This window comes from Aptenodytes forsteri, unplaced genomic scaffold, assembly GCF_000699145.1.
Source record: "Aptenodytes forsteri isolate BGI_AS27 unplaced genomic scaffold, ASM69914v1 Scaffold10, whole genome shotgun sequence".
Classification (NCBI taxonomy): Eukaryota; Metazoa; Chordata; class Aves; order Sphenisciformes; family Spheniscidae; genus Aptenodytes; species Aptenodytes forsteri.
In genome coordinates this window covers 1,571,310-1,595,352 of record NW_008794117.1, presented here as the reverse complement: position 1 = coordinate 1,595,352, position 24,043 = coordinate 1,571,310, and the positions used below count along the sequence as shown (strand labels likewise).

Sequence of the window (24,043 nt, the reverse complement as noted above, 5' to 3'; positions counted from 1 at the left end):
CTTCAGCAATAGTTGGGGAGAGTTGACAACTTCAAGGTATCAGGCCTATGGCAGCTTAACTGCAGGTTGCATGTCCAAACCTCATGTCTCTGAAAAATGCAGGTGACTGTTCAGCAAGTCATTCATAGTGCATCAGTGATCTACTGGACCATTCAGCTGTGCTGATCTGATCCGTATCAGGTGTGAGCACACAGTCTCTTTCCTTTTGAATTAGCTAGAGCATGCAATGCAGTGTTTATGCTGACTTTATGCCAGCTGCAGTAGGACAGATGATACCTGATTCAGCATAAAGCTTGCTGGTACAAAGTTAACGTACCAAAAACATTGGGGTTTTTTGAACAAATTTAAATTGGCAGAGTGAGTTCATAGCAGATCAGGTATCTACATCATTTAGCTGCATCATTTTTTGATTCAACAGTAGGAGCCTGATGGTTGGATTTACTGCATTAGCAAGCTGAGCCTTGGAGTACAGTTACAATTGTTTGAAGCTGGTCTAAGTCTATGCTGCTGCTGCAAAGGCAAATCACGTAATATGTGGCTATGTCTGATCACATACTGCCAGGCCCTTGCTTGTGCTGACACTGGAAGGAAGACAGGCACCCATATGATCGGGTGGTTCAGGGAATTAGTCAGTTTGAAAAAGCATCACTTGCTCCTCCAGAATAAGTTGCATGAGTGCTAACTATAAGAGGATGAGAAGAGGGACTGTACCTTATACTGGCAATGTTGCCTTAGACTGGCTTAAATCTGTCCTGAAGCTGCATCGTAAGAGACTGCTGGTGCCAAATTCAAGAATCACCATAAGTCAAGAGAACTACTCCTTTATTTTAAATATAGTGAAAATAATTTAAATAACTTTGTATATACAGAGCAAATGTCTGTAAAACCCTTCTATGGTAAGCAAACATTTCAACATTCAACCCTTTGTAAAAGTGGCTTGTGGAACAAAGATGGAATATTCCAGAGAAAGGGGCGCAGTACTGTGAAGTGCTTAGGGTTACTTACTAAGACTTCACCAAAAACACTTGTTCTCCTGTTGCATCTTCCCATGCAACTTCTATTCTGTACTTAATTGTCTGTTTCTATAGGGACTTATCAGTCAAATAGTTCACAATCTAATGGTAATAACCACTGCAGGATGGGTGTTTACTTACAAGGTACGTATCTTGCTGGCAAGGCTTATAGATGTGCCAGAAAAATCAGATTTTGGTTCTAAGTCAGTATATTTGACCTAATGTGAGATGTTAATTACTGTTAGAGGCGCTCTTTTTTTTCTTCTCTAACAATGAAATAGAGGGCAGTTAATGATAATATTTAGTTGTGCCTTGGTATACAGAGAACTATCCAGATTGAAAAGTAATTATTGTCTGCATTGAGGAACTGGCAGTTTTCTGTATATATCTTTTGAAGGCAAAACACCAAAAGAATAAAATCATGTTATAGGCTAGGTATTTGCAAATTCTTTCTTTTATGCTGAATTTAAAGTAAGAAATCCAATCCTTTCATTTTGTTAACAGATCTAGTAGCTAGAAGTAGAGATTAATATACCACCAGTTATGTATATACTCAAGTCAACTATATTCAAGCTTCTTTATATGATATATACTTTCATAGGAGTAACGCTCTGTGTCTCTCAGTTCCTATGCCCTTACCACTTTTCATCTTCCTCATGCCCATCAATATCTCCAGTTAGTGATAATTTTGAAGTAGTTTTCAAGCACAGCAAGTACTCAGAAATAGAGTAGGAATTTTTTCATGCACAGCCATTAAGGTATAATATCCGCTGATGCCTCAGGTAGGGTGTAAAGGGCAAAGTGGAAGTTTTAGACTTAGCATTTTATTGTTTCTGTAGACCTCCTAGTATTACATAAAGTGCAAATATATATAAAAGTTACAAGGTGGTTCCAATGGTGTAGCTGCCCTCTAAATAGAGAAAGCTGGAAAAACATTCTAGCAGGAACAAGAAAGTCATATGCACTAATTTCCATTTCAGCAAAATTGAAATTCTCAAAAAAGAAAATAGAATGTAGTGTAACAAGTTGACATTATTTGGATTCTGGGAATGGGGATACAGTTGGGTAATTGGCATTGTGGGGACAATGGTTTTAAGGTAATTTGTCAAATAATTGTGGTTAGACTCTTGACAAAGTGGGAAATGTGGACAGAGTTTAATCTTTTCTTGTTTTCTCCCCCAAAAGTGTTTCTTGTATTTTGAGGTGGTTTTGTGAAGTAGTAGTAGCCTGGCAGAGCTGTCTTTTCCAGTCTTTTATTTCAGGTAGGGTAGTAAAAAGTTGCTTGTTGGTTCACTAACATACTTTAAAGGTATTTCTGCTTTAAAGTTATTTCTGTAACAGCTTCTAGCCTTCCAGATCCACATTTAAAGAGCTGAATTATTTTGAATGCTTAATTTTTTACCACTTTTAAACCCTTGGCCTTTGCATAACTTTTCTAATTGCTTGTAGTAGGTTCTGCTTCACATGATTATGGGAAGATAACTGACATTTCATTATTTTAGGAAACTCTCTGTATCTCCCAACTAATGTAACTGGGCACCTTACACTGTAAAAACAAAAATTAACATTTCTCTAAAATTTTTTCTTAAAAGCCTCAATTCTCACAAATAGGACCACGTGCATCCTTAACAATGACGCAGTCCTCCAATTCTACCAATTAAATTAATAATTAGATCTCTGCAAAATTTGACCATGCAAATGTAGATTGTGCTGAAGCTCACCAGACACAGTGTGCTGGCTGGGGCAGTTTCCAGAAAGTTGAGCTTTCTGCTGAGAAGACCTGGCAGCCGGCTCCAGAATCAGTATCTGGTCAGCTCCCAGAAACAGACGTAAAGAGCAACTCAGTGGGTAATTCCCACAATGGGATGCAGGAAGGGCAATTTTTCAGCTCCTTGGAGAGGTTTAAAGAAATGACCTGACCGTGATGCTTTTAAAAGGTATTTCTACATAGTTCTTGCACAAGCATGCACATGTGCATCTTTTCTTATTTATTTTTTGACATAAGAACATTCATTTCATGCCTCTCCTTCTGCCGTGTAAAAGCATCAAGATCTGTAAAATCCAGCCAGTCCAAACATGCTGTGGCGGATTTACACGTGCACTGAAAAAATCAAAACCTTTATTACAAAAAGTTGGATGGCAAGAAATCCAGTGTTTTATAAGTGGAAACTAGGAAACACTGTCCAGCTATGTCCTCAGTCATAGCAATCCTAGGTATTAACAAGGACCTATTAGATGAAAATACATAGGCCTTACAAAGGAAGATAATGAAAACAATCAATGCTAAACAAAAGGTTCCTAGAAGCCTGACTTAAGGGAAAGGGAGAAATCTTGTGACCCTGAGTCTTATTATTGACTTGATCCAAACATATAGGCAAGGTACATGTTCTAGAGCTCTGTTAATTTAGAAGGTGTGGAAATAATAATTTTGAATCATAGCTACACTTAAAACCAGCGTTTACATACTTACCTGCAGAATTTGGGGTCTTACTGTGGTGTATTTCCTTACCTAAATATTTGAAAATACTAAGACTTCAGATAGCATAAGATAAAACTCTGTAAACGCAGTCTCCATTATAAATAGCTGAATAGGATACTGCAGTGCTGTTAAATTGAAAGGCAGGTCTGAAAGCAGTTTTAGGAGTTTTACATTAACAGAGAAAATTATTTAAGACCATTCCTGGGGAGAATGACGTCTTAGTAAATTGTATTTTTTTTTTTCATATTTGCAGAACAACCTTTAGGCTTGTCTGCTGACCTGAAAAAAAAAAAAAAAAGAGCTCTTATCCCTTTGTGTATGACATACTTATGAAGATACATATGGAGGACAGAGGGAAGAAATTTGTGAAGTGTTCTGACCGAACATATGATCTTATTCTATATACATTCTTTTATGACCTTTATCATTGTGGTATTTGAATGCTTTCTGATAGTAAAGTAAGAGACTGCAAACATTTTTTTTGTTTCCCCTTGCAGAATAGGGTAGGTATTGTGACCTCTTGTTTCAGGTTTTTTTGGTTTTTTGTTTTTTTTTTTTTTTTACTGTTATTGTTGCTATGTGGTTTTTGGGGGGGGGTTCCCCCCGTAGCCTGACAGAAGAACAAGGATATACTCTGATTTTCCATTCTTCCCTTGACACTTGTAGCTGAAATAATAATATGAAATAACCTATGAGAAGATGGTTCAGAAAGCTCCTTGTAATGGATAGTCCACTAGACCTGTATCGTGGAAGGCTTGTAAAGTAAACTGCATAAAACATTGCTGGGCCTTTGTACCCAAAGCTATTGGCTAAAATCTTTAGAGTTCCTAATACATGTAGGCTTTCAAATCCTATTTTCAAAAGTGTTCTAATTGATTTGAGTGCCCCCAGGCCAGATTTTGTTAAAGATACTGGGAATTAAGTGCTTGGGTACCTTCTCAAAACTGTTTTTCCATTTGGTGTATAGAAGCTTGTGCTACACATTTAGTTTAAAAGTACTGGGAGAGGAAGCCCATTTCTTCTGGAAGAGCTAAGGGAGCCCTCAGCCGAGGGCTTTCGCTCTTCTGATGGGATTTGTTGTGCAGTAGTTCACAGTGCTGGCCCACTTGGCTACCTGTTATCTGGGAAGAGGTCTGTGCTCAACCACTGAGACAGGTAGCAAAAGCATCAGTGTTAGGCTCGACTGGTCCTCTTGCTGCCCAAGTATGAGTGTTGATGCTGAGTACGAGGACTGGTCATTATTTAGACCAACAGTCTTGTTAGTTCAGATACCTCAAATGTTTGAAACACTAAATGCCTTAATAATTTATGAAGTCCAGTTTCAAGTAAGTATATATGAAAGCCTAAAATATTTTATAACTACATTTTTAACTATAATTAATAAGAAATGAAGACGTCAAAAATAAGGTTATGATAACCTCGTGTGCCACTGAACTGAGATAATTGCTAGAGTATTTTAAGTTGTCCAATTAAGTTCATAGTCCTTACTAATGGATCCATTAGCTTTTTACAAAATGCCACATGTTGATCTCATGGAAAAATCAAATAGTCAATATAGGAAGAATGGTTGCTTTACATCATAGTTGCTTTGTCAGAATTACTGGCAACCTCCAGTCAGAGGCCTAATGTTACATTGAGACTCATCCTGTATTTTTTCATTTTGTATCTTTACTGTTACCAAAGCAAAGAGACTCTTGCAGAAATACCTGCTATTGAACTGCATTGTGAAATTCAAAATTTTATCAATCTAAGTTCTGTTCTTTTATAGTCAAAAATCGACGAGCTATTATTTATGTCAAATATAACTGGTTTTTACATCCTTCCTTCTTCTTTACTGTGAAGCCATTTGGCAGAGAGCAGTCTTCTATTGAAAAATGGATCTGTGATCCAGGTTTTGTTTGTTAGTGGTGGGAAAGGGGGTTTTTAATTAAATTCAGTGGCTCAAATTCAGCCAGCATACTCTTATGTTAGCTTTGAGGTCAAAGTGAATTTTCACTTCATTTTCAGCACGGATTTTTTTTTAAGGTTTGCAAGTGATGGCAATCTTCTTTCTCCTGTGCTATAACCTAGTTTACTGCACCCTTTGTTTTGTCAGGAATATTTAGATAGCATAGCTTTCAGTCACTGCAAACCGATATCCAGTTCATTGAGATATGTGAACAAGTTAACTAAGTAGGCTGCTCTTGACAGCCATTAACTCAGGCTCAAAACAATCAGTGTTTAGAACTAAAATCACTGTGCAAAACTTGAACTTCAGAACAGGGCTCAAGGAGAGCTTGAGCTTGCCTCCGTGTGAATGAGTCTTTGGTTGCTTCTGACTTTACGGCACAAAAATGAAAGTCACTGTGAGTTCAATGCCTCTGCTTTAGTAAAACTGATCAATGTTAGGGCCAAATCCAGAATTATTATCAGATAGGCATTTATTTAGTGTTTTACAATGGATACTATGTGAAAGAACTATAATTTTTGCTACTGTCTCCAATTTTGATTCAGTGTTTGCATTCTAGTAGAGAACAGGCTGCTACCGTTTAACCACTCTGGCCCCTTTCTTTGATACCTATAGATGATGCTTTAAAAGTTCTGGTACAATTAATCTTTAGCTGTCATTTCTGATTCAGATCTTAACTGTGTCATCAAAACTAGGCTGTTGTTGCTTGGCTTTACATTGTCTCTGTGCTTTCCTTCAGTCAGTATGAGAAATACTGAAGTTTTTGTAGGAGGAAACTCCTGATATCTTAACACTAATGGTGGAGGGGTATAACTGTTTCCTTCTGTCTACAGTCCATAGCTTTTCTTTTTCTTAAATCAAGCTGCCCTTCTTTCACAATTCAGAGTAATTGCCAATAAGCAGCCAGTGTCAAACCTTCTAAAATTCCTGCAGTATTTGCTGGTTGTAGCAGGAATGTTACCAATAGTTCCTGAAATCTTTTGGGCTGCCTTCTGCGTGTTTTATTCATGGTTGTTTTTTGGGGTTGTTTGGGTTTTTTTTCTTTTTTCTCTGTTATGTAAAATGTGTTGGGGGAATTTTCTGTAGGAGGGCAGAGAGATTGAACTTAGAGAGCAGGGAAGATGTCAGCTCAAGGTGTGGGTGAAAGACTTGCCACTCAGTTTAGACAGCTTTGGCTACAGGAAATTTTTTTGTTCTTCAGCAGCTCTAGGCACCTCAGATATTGCTCTTTATGTGGCACTGGTTGTGTCTCAATCCCAGAATTTTCTAGGTGCTAAGATTGAGACTAGTCAGCTACCCTTCTGCGTAAGACTTACGTGTGTTTTCCTAGTCTTATAGTTGAGCTCTTATCCACTGTACAGACTCTGTTTTCACCTACCCCGTATATGCTTCAGCCGTAGGGAACTCACCATGCATCCGTGGTTTCTGAGCTCCTGCTAGTTTGCTCTTTACAGTAAGTAGCACAGGTGAGTGGCTTTTTTGGATGGGTCCCCTTAGCAAGAGAGTGTTTCTGGTGGCAGCAGATTGTCCATTTATTTTGAACTTGCCTGTTAGCACGTGTTTGACAGGATGGACCCTAGCAATGAGGAATGGACCTTTACAGGCTTGCCTTGGTAGCTTGAGCTGTGCAGCTTGATACATGCTGAAGGCTATCCCCAGCAGAATGCTAGCCAGCCAGCTGTGTGCCAGATGACAGCACAGCACCCAACCACACACAGCCATCTCACATGAGCCACTATTAAATAAAATACTGTGCTACTGCCACTTCCTTTAGCTGAAAGTGTCTGGGGGATGTGTTAGGTGTGCTGGTGCATTTTAGGGAGGGGGAGGGTTTGAGCAGTCCGGTGCTCATGACAACTGTCTGAAGGTAAAAGATGTTTGGAAGTGGGGAAGGGGTTTAAATAGACTGGTTCCCAGCAAATATGGAAAGATTTTTCATAGTAATGCTTTCCATATTTGGAGCTTACACTTAGGAAATGATGCAAGCATCACTCCTTAGGATAGCCCCAATATGGTTACAAAGTAATTCTGAGAATGATGTGATAAAGTGCAGGTCAATGTATGAAACTTCCTTGAAAAATGTGCTTTGTTTCCTTAACGCTATAATATCCTTGCTATCTAAATGTATTGTGTGTCAAATCATTCTCAGTCTTACCTCAGAAAAAGCTGCCTGTGATTTCAAAGGGAGTTTTGCCTAAGGTAGGGCTTGCAACATCAGGACCAGGAATTAGTGTAATGTGACCCACCATTTGTATTGCTTTGGGGTAAATTTAAGAGAGAAGATTTAACATTGTGTGTGTCATGCTGAGATATTGCAATATCTCGGATGGGTTATTAGGCACCAATCCAAAGGTTAAGTGCAGCGACCACATGAGATGTGGCTTTATCCTTACATGATCTATGCCCGTGTTCTGTTTTGTAGTCCCCTGAAATAGGTATTATCCCTGGAATAAAACAACATGTTTATAAGACTCTATTGAAACCTATCCCAAGCTATTAAATGTCATTTCAGTAGAAAAGTGTGTGCATATATGTCATCTGAAATCTAGAAATCAATCCTTGTAATGTGTGAACTCGCTGAAATTTTGAATCTGGATCCTAGTGTGCACCAGATAAATATTCACGACCTTTGGGAAAGTCTAGATATAAATTTGCAGTTTAGGACCTTTTCTAATTTATATGCATATATCTTTTGGGGTTTTTATTTTCCATGCTGTTTTTGCTTGGCTTGCATTAAATAAAATGCTTCAATGGAGTGTGGTAGTCTAGCATTTGTTTTGCCTCAGGAGTAGATTGCCCCATCTTGCATATCTGGTCAAGTAAATTGCTCTCTTGCTTGTGTACTTTGATAACAGTACTGGGCTTTAGACCTTCCTGTACAACCCCCCAGTGAGCAGAAGCACAAGGGGCTGGGCCTGTGTGGTGCTAACAGTCTCCTCTATTGTAGTGGATGCATTCATCTCCTATTTACATAAATTAATAGTTAAAACTTGTTTGGTTGCTTAAAAAAACTCATTAAGCTTTCAGAGTAGCTGTATTATGAGCACTGTGGCAATCACTCCCATTGACTCATCTCCTGCTGGTTCACTGGGAACCAGTCCATCTCAGGGTCAGGTCCCTAAGCTTCATTGCAGAATTAAATAAATAGCATTTAAAAGAAAATGCAAATAATCTGTTCAATGCAAAGTGGATGTTGGGGAACTTCCTTATGAAAAAGAAGTTGTGTTCAAAATTTTTAAAAATAAAATCTTACTTCTGTCTGAAAGGCTAACTTTCGCTGAGGAAATAAATCGTATTTTTTATCCATTTTCTACTAGTCACTGGAGAATGTTTGACATTATATGAACTGACCTTTTTCCTCTTACAACCTGAAGTGGGAGGAGAATGTTTAATGTGAAAAGCTTGGCCGGATTTTTTTTTTTGTTAATTTGAATGTTCTGCTTTGCCTTTTTAATTTACCATCTTCAGTATATGATTTTTATTTTTCTTTATTTCCTATTTGGGTTTTTTATAGATTGGAGAAAGAGAGCATTCAGCAAAGCATTAGCAATGAAGCAAAGGCCCGAGCCCTTCAGGCCCAGCAAAGAGAGCAGGAGCTGACACAGAAGATGCAGCAAATGGAGGCCCAGCATGAGAAAACTGGTAGGTGGTAGGGAAAGATTAGAGCCTGGGCACTCACTCACAAGCCAGGCCCACGCCTTACTGTGAAATGACATCAGGAACACCTGTAACCTTTGGCTGGCCGAAGGGAGCAGATGCTAACTACACCGGAGATTCCGAATTACATATTAGTTAGCGTTTAAAAGAGAAAATGGAAAGTATTGCCCACTGTCTGTTGATTTCAGAGTGCTGCTCTCACATCTGTTGCACCATCTGGATTATGAGTTTATTTACCTGTGTTCAAGAAACGGAAAGCTGAGAGAGACCACAACAAAGTAGAAAAACAAAGGGCTTGTTTTTGGCTGGATTTTCAGGCACACATGTTATATAAAGAAAATAGCATCAGAAGCTCTGCGGGAAATGCTCTGAGCTTACAGTTAAAGTCTCCTGAATAGCATTGAACAGTTCCCACAGTACACACATTATAGCTACTCTAAAAGCTTAATGAGTTTGCTTCGGCATCCAAACTGGAGAAAAGCTTTAGCCATTAATCGGTTCTTAATTCACTGTCGCAGCTGGATGTAATTCACTGGCTCCAAATTGATATGTTCCTTTATTTAATCTTTGCAGCCTCAAACATTTTTAGCATTACCATGTGCCCCCCACACACACCCTCAATCTAGAATAAAGATGTTTAATCCGTTGCATACTTCAGGTTCTCATAATAGGAGACTTCCTTGCATTGACTTAGCTGATCAATAACTTCTAACCTTTAATCTGGAAGCAAAATGGGTTTTCCAAACAAACAAAAAAAGCCTTTTGTTATTGTGAAGTACTATGCCAACGATATTAATAAAGGTACATATTATAAGCAAAAAAAGAAATTTTTAGAGAGGAAATCTCTAACGCCTGAGCATGGAAAGGAGGAGGAGTTTCAGCTCTTATAGAACATGGTATATTCATATGTTTGATAAAATCCCATTTTTTACCCACCAGTCCTGCAATACCTTTAGAAAAATGATGTAGCCTGTATTAATCCTAAGCAGTGTCAGATAATACCTCAGGTAGCAGGCACATTTATATCTGCCATCTGATTCTTCTGCCTTTTTTGCAGCATTATCACAGTACTAGAGGACCTTTCCATGTGTTCAGGGAATGTAAACAGCTATGTTATGGCTTCTGTCTACACAGTAGGAAAAGATAAGAAGTGCTCAGAATAATTTTTCCCTACTCTAGCCAGCACATCTGCATATGACCGAGTGTAATTTTTCACAAGAGATGTGTAGTTTACCCTCCTGGTGCATAAATTGTCCCAGTATACAAAAATGAAACAACATTAAGGCTGAGTTTGTTTTTGTATATCTCTAAGTAGGATTAGGAGGAGTTGAAAATGGTAGTAATTTACTATGTACAGAAGGAAACCCTTGTGTATTATGACCCTACACACATACAAGGAATTTGGGTAACAGTGGTGTCTCTTTCTCTGATTTTAAAAGCAGAAATCAAGAAACATAATTTTGCAATATCTTCCTTTTGAAAGAATAAAGATGCTTGATTTCTAGGTCATGAGTTTTGGTGCAGCCCAAACTGATAGTAACTGAAAATTAATGTATAAAATGGTTTCACTGCAACTGTCACTGGACAATAAGTCTGTATCATATCATTAAAGAGAAAAAAATACATTAATCATAGAAGTGCAGGACCCAGTAAATAAAAGAACTGCTTTTTTAAGGAGAGAATGAAATGAGTCTACAGTGTGAGTGTTTGGGTTGCCAGTGTATCCTCTGCACCAGTTGAGCAAGCAAAAGGCTGCTAAGGCATGGCTTGCCAGTTTTATTCCTCGCACAAATGTCAATGAACTTCCAGCTAAAAAGCAAAACCACCAGATTAGATATGTAGTCTTTATGGTGCTTCTTCTTAAACAAGACCTGATTCAGTGGCAACATCGCTTTAACACTTTAGGCTAGCTTATTCTGACATAGAGCCTTTATTTGGTGAATGATGATGTTGTAATTCCATGTCCCACTAGCTGAAGTTTAAAAAACATACCAAAACCAGAAGGATCTAGAGGAAAGAACTTAATAATATATAAAATTGCTTCTAAATTATCTATAAATTTATATAATTGTAAAATAAATTTCTAGTTTTATAATTTTATAATTTCTAGTAAATGAACTGGATTCGTTGCTGACCTCCCAGAATACATTCATAGCAAAATTAAAGGACGAATGTTGTATATTGGAAAGGAATTTGGAACAAATGTCAGAAAAATACAGGTTAGTATCTTTTTCTTATCCTGTCCCTTTTATTATTAGGACATGCTTCCTTATTTTTTGTATTTGTATTTTAATATTTATTATTATTCACCTTGTCCCAGGTATTACACATCATCTCAATATAAGATATGCCACTTAAGAAACATGGATGGATTTTTATCCAAGGCAATTCTATTTTTCCGCTTTTCAGATTATGTTTCTGGCTATTACTTCAAATTTCTTAGACAATGCCAATGTAAAAATTGCATACTATTTTCTTCCTCATGTTCATATTCTTAATATGAGGAGTGGAAAATTGTTAACAGAGCTACAATTCGAATTTATCTGAAATTATATGAAAAATACTAAATATTTAAAGTTCTCAAAACTGTAGTCTGTTGGTTTAATTATTTACTTAAAGCTCCTTTCACAATACTACACACTGAATAATTATCTCTGAAATAATTGTCGTCAAACTTGCTTGTCATTGAAGCTCTGATTCTGCTGCCGCTTGTTATGTGGTGCTCTTGTTAAAATCAATAGCAGGTCTAAATACAAAGCCATTAAAAATTCATGAATAGAACAAAACCTGGAAGCGATAACTGGTTTAAATAAATACAAAAGTGTGGCGGTATCTATTTAAAAGTTCTATAGGATAGGACTATCTTTTTAAAGAAAAAATTATGAATTTTGTAGTTCTATACTAGTAAATCATTTGATTTTACATTTTTAAGTGTGAAAATAGTCTCTGAAACTTTCTGCAGGATTCATATTTAGAGTAGTAAACAGGACTTAAGTGGTGGGTTGGCATTCTGCAACTTCTGTAAATTTAATGCGAAGTGAGTTTGGTAATTAAGGGTGGGATTCATCTCGCATGGCTTATGTGAAGTAAGGAAAACACTCAGCAAAGATAAAATTGGTTTTCAAGATAGTATTCTTCTGCTGGGTGGATTCAGTCATCCTGTTGAGGTAACACAACAGGGGCAACACTCACTCAGGGAGAGGGCTCGTTTATCCCAGTATCCTGTTTCCAGGAATGGTCAAAGGGGAATGATATAAGTAATGACATATATACATACATATATATAAAAAAAAAAAAAATGATGCTTCCCACAGGTACTGCCTCCACTGCCCATCCTACTTTCCACTGAATATAAAGTGTTGACTAGCTGTTAAGTGGCTGAAGTTGGGAGATGAATCCCATCCAGAGTATTTGGGGAAGAAATGAGAAACTTGAAATATAAACGATCTTCCCTTGCAAATGTTGTGATGGGTACTTGAGAGAGAAGCAAACAGAATTTTTCTTCTGAAAAAGCAGAGCTCCTCTGCTAAAGTAATACAAAATCTAAATAGATTCAAATCATATTATTATTCCAGCAATAAAAATGCACACAGACTTTGTTGCTAGAGCTCACAGTCACAGACTAGTAACTGTAAAAGGATGAAGGAAAGACAGAAAACATACTGTGAAAACACATTATTCTCTGAAAATAAATACCAGAGATTGCCAAGTGTTTCTCCACCTAGCAGCATTAGCTGACTATGTCAAGAACCTGAAAAAGGGAAAAGGAACCCTCTTGGATCTCCAGAAAGTGGTATATTTTGCACAAGAAACTGTATGGAAGAATGTATGAAAGCAGTTCTGAGAAGTGGCCCTAAAATAGCTTGAGCTTGCCTTCCTTGGAGTGGGAGCTGCTGCAGTCAGTAACAAGAACGGAGAAATAGGTAGGGACAAAGAAAGCATGTGAAAATGAGAACAGAAGGGTGGAACTGGAGATGGTGGAAAACGGTAAACTAATAGATGGCTTCAAAAAGTGATGTGATTGGGAGATCAGATGCAGAAAATGACTTTGTCAAAGTTTTAAATGCATGATCAGTATATATCTTTCAGTAGCATCTCTCCGAAAGGCAGTCTTCATGCTCATTGTCATTGGATATAGTGTAAAACCACAATTCCGGGACAGAATGCTGTAGCTTTGTCTTCTGAAAAAAAGTAATCATTTTTGGAAGACTTTATAACTTAGTTCTCATGCACATTAATAAAAGCAGATCATGAAGCAGCAGTGTGCCCTATTTGCATGGAAAAGATTTTTTCCATGATTTTTTCCATGTTTTTGGCCTTATCATAAACTGAATTTTCGACCTGGATGTGTATTTTCTTGCTATACTTCTAGAATCTTTGTGCCTTAGTTTCCATGGGGTTAAGAAATAACTCTATACTAGCAGTACCATTATTTAATTGGTAAAACACTCAAGCTTTTTTAGTAACAGATGCAAGAGTAAGGTTACATAAAATTTTGGGGGTTTGATAGGAAGTAAAGGGCCCATTTGTAATAAGAGGCATTTCAAATTTATCAGCTACATATTTGCACAATTTCAGTGGGATGCCTCTGAATTGCACATATATTTTTATATTTAATACAGGTTTTCTGAGAAATCTGAACTGAAGTTTTCTTGTTCATATGTAAACTGGAGCCATTTTTGTGAGCTAGCCCCTACACAGGATTAGAAAAGCTTCAGAAAGACAATGTCAGACAAATTATGAACCCCTCAAGCTGTGCAGAAAGAAGATAGTGTCTGTGAAGGTTTCTGTATGCATAGGCATGTTTAAAAATGCAGTCCTTTGTTGGTTTCTTCTCTGTTATTTTGTTCTTTTTTTTTTTTTTCTTTGTTTGTCACTGTCTGAGTTTCTAGGTTGTAGATTAATGCTTAACACTACCCACTGTGTATTTGTGATTTGCGTTTTGTAATTAAGGGGAACAATGGGAGTCCATTGGGTCTCATTATATATAATGGTTGGTTTAATTTGTTTCACTTCTATCTTGTTAATTGTAAATTGATCATTAAGATTTGAATTCTAATCTGTCACCAGGGTTGTGAGTATTGAAGCTAGAGCAATGATCCTGGTTTTAATCACTGATGATGAGAAACAAATTTTATAATTTTGGTACATATTGCAGTTCATATATTTTAACACAGTATTTTATGGTGTTATAAATATTGTTAAATGACTTTTAGTGTAGTTTTACTGTTTGGACTATAATGTATAAATTATATTACTGGTTTGGCAACAGTAGGCATCCAACTGTGTGAGTTTAATTGAAGTAAAGAACACACACCCAGCTGAACTATTTTTCTGCATGTTTGGTTGACTGCAGTCATTGCGCTCAATACCAGGAGTGAAATGTTTGTTGAAGGTAGCCGTACGAAGATGTGAAACAGTCTGTCTGAAGGATCAGTCATTAAAATTATATGCAACAATACTGTGTCAACAGAAAATATTTTAGAGCGTATATTTAATTGCTGTACAAGTAAACAAGTGGTTTCAAAAGTAGGAAAAGGCAGTACTTAAAAAGCGCTGCAATGCAAAAGGTAGTTCAGAGGAGTAAAGGCAGCACTGCCACCTTAGTGTTCAAAAATCAGCTCATCCTAAAAATATCCTAAGACTGACTTTGAATTGTGACTAGTTAACGTTTGCTGGTTCTTTGCCTCCAGTATTTGAATGTTTTGGAGGAACCTGTTTTGGTTTGGTTTGGTTTTTTTTCCCCAAGACTCTTCCAGCAAGGATGGTAGATAAAAACTTAAATTTGTTTTTAAATAGAAGTTGAGGCTTTCTTGGTAGTTGAATGGATCCAGAAGTATAGAGGGGTTTTTTGTTGTTGTCCCTGTCCTCCCCCCCAGTCATCATCAATTATTTTTAATACAGTGACAAGTAAATGAGATTTGGCAAAATCTGTTACCCATCTACTTACGAGCATGTATTTTACATTCTCATTTTCATGTGATGTTGTAGCTTTTGCTCTGTGCAGTTTTGAAGTAATATTGATTTCATACAGGTCTTTTGAGTCTATCAGATCTCAGAAGCGGACACAGATACATTAACATGACTGTATGACTTGTGGGGCCAGCCTGAGTCTGCAGAAGTGCAACTCCACGCAGAGTTCAGCTCAGATGGCAGCACTCCAAATGTCTGCACGCTTCAGTTTCTTCTAAGTCCACCATGGCTTATTACTCCGTCTGTTGGACCCAGAGTAGTTCTTGTGAAGCAACATCAGCATGTCCGTGCTGTGTCCTTTAGTTGTTCTGGATCCATCAGACATAGTGCTTAGTGCACAGATGTTTCTAATTTACCTCTCTCCCTGGCATTACGTGTGGGCTATCGCTGAAGGTTCAGGACTGTGTACTTCGGCACCTGCCCCCCTCTTTCTCCTGTCCCTGCTCTGACTGCTTGGGAGCAGAGTGATTCAGAAGCATTTACACAGACCAGGTCCTGCCCCTGGCTGGGTGGAATTTACTCCTAGTATAAATGTGCTGTCACGTTCAGTACAGTTGTTCAGGCTTATTACAATTATGGTTGTGGTTTGCTGGGGATTTTTTTGTTGGTTTGTTTTTTGGGGTTTTTTTTACCCAACAATTTTGAAGTTATTTAAATGTTACATAGAACTAACTGTTCTATCTTAATCTTTGGAAACTGAGGTGGATGAGTGGTATATTTAAAGATGCTAAGGGAATCTTTGTCAGGTGATAATGAAGACTCTTGGTGTGCGGTCTTGTATTGGGACCGGTGTTCTCTTTAATGCCGACACACGTAAACCTTTTAACATTGATCTTAATAGATATTCTGCCCTTCATATGTGCTGTCCTCCAAAGTTTCAGTGTAATGAAATACTTGAATCTGGGTGGTGAGACTCTTAGATATTTACTTGGAAGGGACATTGTGTAAATAGTATTTTTAATGGAATGAATTTTTTTTTGTACATCAGTACATTTTGTACAGTTACAGTTCAACTGTACAGTTTCAACTGTTCAACTGTAACTACAAAAGAGATGTTTTAGGAGAAGAGAACGCAGGTAACATGGTTCAAAGCATCAGGCATTTAGAGCTGTATTTTAGAGATTAGAGATCATGCTACTCATGTTTTCAATGAACTCAGTACTTTCTTTTGTTTCATTAATTGTAATTTTCAGTAGCATTTTGGTTTGGGTTGATTTGAATCCCTTGATCTTTCCACAGAGACTTCAGGCATCTTCAGATATGCTGGAGGTGAATAAGTCACTTTAAAACTTAGAGATTTTTACCACCTTGAAAGTTGTTTCTGCTGTTCCGTGAATGAGACAGCCACATACAAATACAGAAAAAGAAGCAGGATCCCCCAGTTGGGAAACCATACAAACGTGATAATTTACAGTATTCCCACGTGGCAAATGCTGTTGCATTTTGCTGGCAAAAAAGGAACACAATCTTGAGTTTAGTCCCTGTTACCACTTGGTTGGGCTTTGTTACGTCAGGTCTTTGTTGAGCTGCTCTGTAGTGAACCTTTGCTTTTTATCTACTGATTGTCTTTCTTACAGTACCAGGTACGGACTGCATTCATACTGTGTGATAACATTGGTCCAACTGACAAGACTTTGTTAATGCTGACATTTAAGTTACTAGTATTTCTGTTAAAGGATCGGTGTAAAAATTCTACTTCAGTTACCTTCTGTAACATCCTGCCCACTGTTACGTACCTGTCCGGGAAACGCTTGTGCACTTAAGTTTGATGTACAAATACATCAGCACAATTCTGATGTATTTGTCAGTGATGTTCCTTAATAGAGCTGTAACTCCCTATCTAGATTCAATTACATACAGTCGTCTTCCAAAGTTTCCCTTGCTAAGTTTTTTTAGATTCACAGATGATACCATGTATTGTTCTCTATTTAAACATGAAAAGATTATGTTGTCATTTCTAGATTTGACTTGTCAGTGTAACAACATGTTTTTGAGGGAGGAGTATTCCTTCCCCCCTGCACTTTGTTGTATTTTTCAGAATGTCAGTTGTTGTTGCATTCTGTAACAGCCAGGAAGGTAAACTATCTTTCTGCTGTAACTGCAGCATATTTAAGTTTATGATTTAAAGATATCTCTGAAGCTTTTTAACCTCAAGATCTGGAGTGGCAGATGCCATAAAGCAAATTTGCTTGCTTTTGATTCTTACTTTCTGATGGTATAGCAGATTCTGACATGTTCTCATTAACCTTTTCCAAAGAGTTAAACTGTACAAGTGCATAATGTATATTTTATCACAATTTAATCTGAGATCTTCTCCTGATATTAAGAAACAGCTCATGCCTGTTTCTCCATGGGCTGATGGTTAGAGATGTAGCAAGTAGCAGTCCCAGGTCATTCATGGATCTGGTGTCTCTGCTCAGCCGTGAAGAATAAGAATTGCTAGAATTGACTAATTTTCTTAAAGGCTGTGCTGAGTTTTATGTAGATTAGGGTGTGCCTGTATGATTTTGTCCCTTGTTTCTTAAGGTTTTATTCATTTTCCTCCTAATGTGTTGGGGTGTTGTTGTTTTTTTAATCTGTGTAATGGTATGTTGGGCATATTAGGTTAATAAAGTTTCTAAAACAGTACCACTATTGAGAGTTCAACCTGTACAGTGCAGTAAAGGTTGATCAAGTTTTTAGTAGCCATTTTTCAAATTAGATGTTAGCTTTTCCTAAGAAAGAACTTGAAATGTGTTTTTAAAATGCTGGCCAAATTCTTGCTTAACAAGTATGAATTTACATTTATTGATCTTATTTAACATCAACGCATAATGCCAAATGACATGCCTGTTTAAATTAGGCTGAAAATAGCATAGCCAACCTATGACTGACTGATTGCCATTGGCATATTTACCAGATACCATTCAGCATCGTGTTCTTTTGTCTTAAGATTATTGAAACAGTGTTTTGTTTCTGTAAGTTCTAGTAATAGCCTGTTTATGCATTACATATACATATATGAAATTTTATAAATGCTGAAGCCACATATTGATGGCACGCTGCAGGATGAAATCTGACAACATCCATCATCACTGTGTTTTACTTCTGTAGATCTGAAGTCAACCAGCTTAGTCAGGAAAAAGAGTATCTTCATGGCAGATTGGAGAAGATGCAGAAACGGAATGATGAATTGGACCAACAATGTATCCAGCATGGGAGAATGCATGAGAGGATGAAGTCGAGGTAGGAGGTCTTGTTAATCTGTCAGTATGTGGTATGCTGTACTGTACCTGTTGTGTGGTGTAAACATAAAAATGACGCTACGTTATCTGAAAGTAATATTCTTTCCTTATGAAAATGACCACCCCTTCCCCCTCCCCAAGCGTTCTGTCAAGTTTTTTTATAACATCTTTTGCTTGTGCCATTTTGGATAAATAAAAGGAAAGCTTGAACAACATAGTCTTCCAAAGAATTTAAGCCTAGTACATATGTGTGTGGGCTGCTTCGGCTGGTCTCTGCTCTAACTTGGATGAATTGTCTTACCATATAAAAAAAAAAGGGGGGGGGGGAAGGAAGGGGAGGGAAAAGGGGGGGGGGGGGGGAAGGAAGGGGAGAGGAGGTTGTTCGGTAATACGAATGTAGAGTACAGATGTGGATTCCATAATGCCATGTAATAGGTGTATTCTTGGGGTTTACCATCTTACCTTTCTCAGTAATATTTAACTTGTATAAACAGACAAGTCTTACTGAAGATCTTAGTAACCAGAGAACTATTAACAGCTTCCAGACACCACTAGCCTTTTCAGAGAAGCAGCTAGTTCCTCAGGAAGAGCTGGGAGCAGTTACAGCAAGGCTAGTATGGAATTTTTCCACCAATACCGATTGACTGTTCTGGCCAGAGTGTCCAGGCTGATAATGCCTTGTGCTGTGATTTGGATTAGATGTCCTTAAAGATCACTGTGGAGACTTTTCTTTTTGGTACCAGAAAGTTCATCTATGCTCTCTTGTTGTTTTCCACTCTACATTCAGTGTAACAGGCACTGGAAAGAGCTTAGGCATGGTTGGGGAGGTAGAGGATAAGTAGGGAGATGACTGAGAGGCAACTCTGCAAACCCAATCAGTCAGGCTACCTCTTGTCAGTAGTGAAAGGCAAAATGCAGTTTAACTTCATTTGGACTAGATAGTCCTGGCTGGGTAAAATTCTGTTTGCTTTTTTTGATCACTGACCACCTGATAGGAACAGAGCTTGGATGTACTGAAGCAGCCAGTCTTGTATGCTCATTTTTTTTCCAGCTATTGATTTTTTAATTTTTTTTCCTGCCATCTCTTCATTCTCTGTCTGATTCCATATCAGCTTGTTTCTTGCAAGCTCTCCATATATTCTTTTCAGTCATCCAGACCCCCTTCTTTCCTCCTCTTTTTCAGATTTCTGTCTGTACCTCATCCTGTTCTTCTGCAACCCAGGATTGTCATCATCTCTTATAGCTCAGAGAACAAAGAAATTCAAAATGCTACGACTGTGTCCCAAATCTATGTGACCACATAATCTTTCCGTCCATCTCACCTCCCTTTTGGTTTCTTTACTTGTGGTGGATTCTTAGCATATGGGGGACATGTGCTGAGGACTCAGGGTTACTTTTAGGGGAGGAAAAAAAAAATATAGTTTTCTTTACTTGGGGTGGATTCTTAGCATATGGGGGACATGTGCTGAGGACTCAGGGTTACTTTTAGGGGAGAAAAAAAAAATATTTTTTTTTTCCCCTCCTAGCTGTTCTTCTGTAGAACTACTAGTATCTAGTTGAATTTAAGACTACTTTGTAAGTTTTTTGGACAACCTTTCCTCTGCCAGAACCAAATAGATCTACTGGAAAATGTTGCTCATTCTCTGCTGCAGCAGCAATGATTATACACTAGAATCCAGAACAGAAAAGTGGTTTGAAAGCAGAGCGGTCATGATGCAGGCGGTGCCTTTACCTGCTGCTGCTGCTTTGCTTGACAATAAGGAGAGAAAACAGGACACTGATAGCATTTGTCTTATTTACATATTCTAAAATATTAACTATGGCAGAGATTATCAGATATTTGAATCGTGAACAGTATACTTTACCAGCATTTTAAGAGGGGACTCTTAACATATTTTTAATTATGATCTTGCATTATATTCATTTAAAATCCAGGTAATAAGTGACAGGGTGATATAATAAACTGCTTTAAAAATTCAGTGTAATCTAATTTTAGATTCTATGTGAAAACTATAATAGGTTTTCAGTATCATTTCCCAAATGCTATAAATTAGCTATGAAATATTCAGATGTAGGTGAAGAAAAGCAGAAAGTATAACTACTACAACAAATAAATCTCCCAGTTCCTTACATTTATGTTGAAGTACTTCCACCAAATAAAAATTGTGATTTTTTTCATCTGATTTTGAAAATAGAGATCTGACTATGGTATTTAGTAAAGGTAGAAAAACAAATAATAATAATGATGTGGTTTGCCTCAGATTTTCATCCATCACTCAGATACTAATAATCACAGCAAAATAATGTTAAGGATGATTACTTCTTAACACAATTTTTTTTGTTTCCCCTTTGTATGTGTATGTATGCTACAAATAGCACCGGTCTTTTTGCAACACAATCCTGCAACGTGGGTTCCTACCTAATTTTCTGTCTGTTGTTATTCTGGATCTATTTAGAAAGTTTCTTGTATCAAAATGGTTTTAACTTAACTTGGGACCTAACATTTGCATTTGAATAATAAGGAATTGTGACATTTGTTTAAGAAGAAATCTCTGTCACTACTTGTATTCTTCGAGGAGAATATGACAGGCCCTGATACAACTATTTTGTGGAAGTAGAAAGATTAATTGATCAGTTGGAATTTCTTTTAGAGCAATAATATTTTGGTGATTGTGATAGTTGCATTCCTGAAAGTGAACAAAATAACTCTTTCTTTGCCATTCCGATCTTTCTGTCTGAATATGTGCTGTATATGAATATAATCTAAATAACATAAAGCAGATTTAAAATAAAAAAGATTACTTTAAATTGCTATCATTAAAGATTATTTTAAATCAGTCTTTTCAATGCAATGCAAATATCCATCCCTTTCGGTGTGTTTTTACTCAGTGAAATACAGCATTAAAAGAAGTAGATGTCCATCTAAATGATATAGTTGATGTACGCTATTGGGGCAAACTTGGGTTGAAAGATGTACGGTTTGCAGGACTAGAGTGACACGTTAAGACTGCAGTACAGCTTATGAAGAGATGTTCATTTAATGTTGTTAATCTAGCAACCCTATGGATCTTTGCTTTAGATACATGTATGATTTTTTTACATTAGTTTGTGCTTGTTTTGATGTTTTTTGCAGTTACGTACTTTTCATTTTAGACAGTGATTTGTTTAGCTAAGTGGATTATCTCAAAAGTATTAATTAACATGACATAGGGTCACTGATGTGCCACTGGAAATGAGCTGGTTAGCATGTGTGACTTTATGGATCTGAATCTTGGAGAAATAAATTCGTCTGTTATGTGGCAAAGAGCACATTGGCATAAATTTTCAACCTGAAAGCAAATTTTATTATTAAATTCTTCAAATTCCCGTTCTGTAGATCTGTGTTCGTAGTAGAAATTAGCAGGTAGCAGAAAGTACAGAATTTCTCATAAGGCAGCTGTAGAGATAGAAAGCTAGCCAAGTATAAAAAAGAATATGTAGCAAAAATAAAAGGTTAAACTACCCTTTCGTTTTCCTTCTGTGCTCCACTCCACCAAAAAAAAAAAAAAAAAGGATTCCAGCGGAAGGAAAATCTGAAATCAAACTAATTGGGTAACTGTACGCATAATATTGGTTCATCCTCTCCTTCATCTGTTTTCAAACCAGATTCCAAGGCATGCGTTTTCACCTCTGTAGTTAGACCAGTTCTGTAAATGCAGATCCACTTTCTCACAAGCTCTCTTCTTTTCTGATTTGGGGAGCAAAAAGAAAAAGACAAGAATCTGCCTAGATCTATTATTGATGGGACATATTTATGAATATTTGCCCAAGCTGCCATGGGTCAGGATTTCATCAGGCTATTTAAGCTTTCACTGAACTTAGTTAACAACCCTTATAGGTACAAGGTTCAATTATGGCTTTTCTTTTCCGCATCTATTCTTCTTATAAAGCAAGCATTTGATTGTAAGTCATCCATTTAGAGAACTTCTTCTGTGGACAGCCAGTGTCTAAAATGGGAAGCATTTAATTTAATATAGCTAGTTCTTTTCTGTGTACATTTCCTGTTAAAGACCCAGATGATGTGTGGAGATACAGCAAATATGGAGTAGCATCTTCAAGTAGGAGAAGAAAATCCTAGGCAATTGCTTTCCTTTTTTCAAGATGAGCCAGCCATGCCTTTACTTTTTATCAAGCAGCAAAAAAGAGCACATGGACAGTAGTTTGCATGAAATATGAGGCTCTTTTGAAATGTTTTTAATAAAACATAAATTTAGAAGCTTCTAATAAGTTTTTTCCAAACATTTTTCCGAACTAAATTCAGTATATGGGATCCGGGGCTATGGATTTTCTCTAAAGCTTCAGTTTTGGTCATTAGAGTTGGTATTACTGTTATTTTTGCTGTAGTGTGTGTGTGTGATCACTGTCCAATCTGTGTAACATTAACAATAATACATTTTATGCAAATTTTATGTGGGGCTTTTTGTTGTGGTAGCTTTTTTGGGGTGACAGTGTTGCATGTATTTCGACTGTATTTTTGGTAGCTGAAGTTAAAAAGAAGAGCCTACAGGACTGGCAGTTTGGGGCAGATGTGTGTCTATTCCTCAGGCATCAGTGGTTGTAAGTTAACTATAAAAATGTTACAACCATCTGTGTAACAAGACGGCAGAGATCTGCTCTTGCCTGTTACTATAAATAAGAAGGAGATTTGTTTGACTTCATAGACATTGGATTTATAAAGACTATATGTGTCAAATCGTAACTACGTGCCATGTTGCCGAGATGTGTCTGCAGCCAACTACCTGGGGTGTCTTCCCCTTCAGACATTCTAGTGTAGTGCAGCAACTGTGCAGAAATGTCTGTATAGCACAACATGTGACAAATTATATTTGTTTTCTACCTATGGGGAAATGCATGATTCTTATGGATAAGCTTATCTGGAAGAGTAGCTAAAATGGATTCTTAAATGGACCACTCAAGGAGGTAGAGAGAAAATATGACATTCAGTTTGACAAGATTTTAAAGGTTTTTCCCACCATTAAATTTATTTTTTGTTGTTGTTACTAAGTGGTAGTGTATGAGAGATCATGTATGCATGAGAGAACACATATATATGAGAATTGTGACATATATATATATTGAGAATATGCCAGCAGTTTCAAGTAACTGATACATAAAATCACAATAGCTGGTTTGCTGTCACTGTTACACTTCTGAATAGAGATTTTGGATTTCTTTGGCAAATCTCCAGTAGAACAATTGATTAAAATTATTTCTTGATAACTGGAGCAATCAAGTTGCATTTAAAATTTTACGTTTTCTGCCTAAAGTTCTTGTGCGGTTTTTTTGTGTTTTCAAGAAATAGCAATGGGTGGAAGAACTCAGTTTTGATCATTGCCTAGAAGACCTTTATTTTTTTTCCAGTCCAGTTTGTTCTTTGTTGAATATCTTCTCTTCCTTATTTTTATTTTGCTGATCAGTTAGTATTTTTTTAAGTAACAGTGAGGCAATTTTTATTAGACCAATCATCTGGTTTGAAATGCAATTATAGAATAAAAATGCACTCTATTGTGGCTTTTTAGTTTAAAATGCATTAATTTTTACATTGAAAATAGAGATTAACATATGTAGTGTCTGTAACATCTTTGATATTAAGTTGTCTCAATGTTTAAAGAGCACTATGCTCCACTTTTTCCTGAGCATCATTATTCGCATCCACATACCTCTGGTGTGGTTTCACTGTAACGGGATCACGGTAACAATTGGAGACAGA

General features: G+C 37.0%; 1 protein-coding gene across 1 annotated transcript in view; it reads left to right on the top strand.

Annotated features, from left to right (window-relative positions):
* Nucleotides 1–24,043, top strand: part of SDCCAG8 (serologically defined colon cancer antigen 8) — a 118,534-nt gene that overhangs the window by 56,444 nt on the left and 38,047 nt on the right. Inside the window, exons 15-17 of the mRNA XM_009276349.1 lie at nucleotides 8,955–9,082; nucleotides 11,208–11,316; nucleotides 18,164–18,295. Coding sequence (XP_009274624.1) covers nucleotides 8,955–9,082; nucleotides 11,208–11,316; nucleotides 18,164–18,295 — 369 coding nt within the window. The remainder of the gene's footprint in view (nucleotides 1–8,954; nucleotides 9,083–11,207; nucleotides 11,317–18,163; nucleotides 18,296–24,043) is intronic.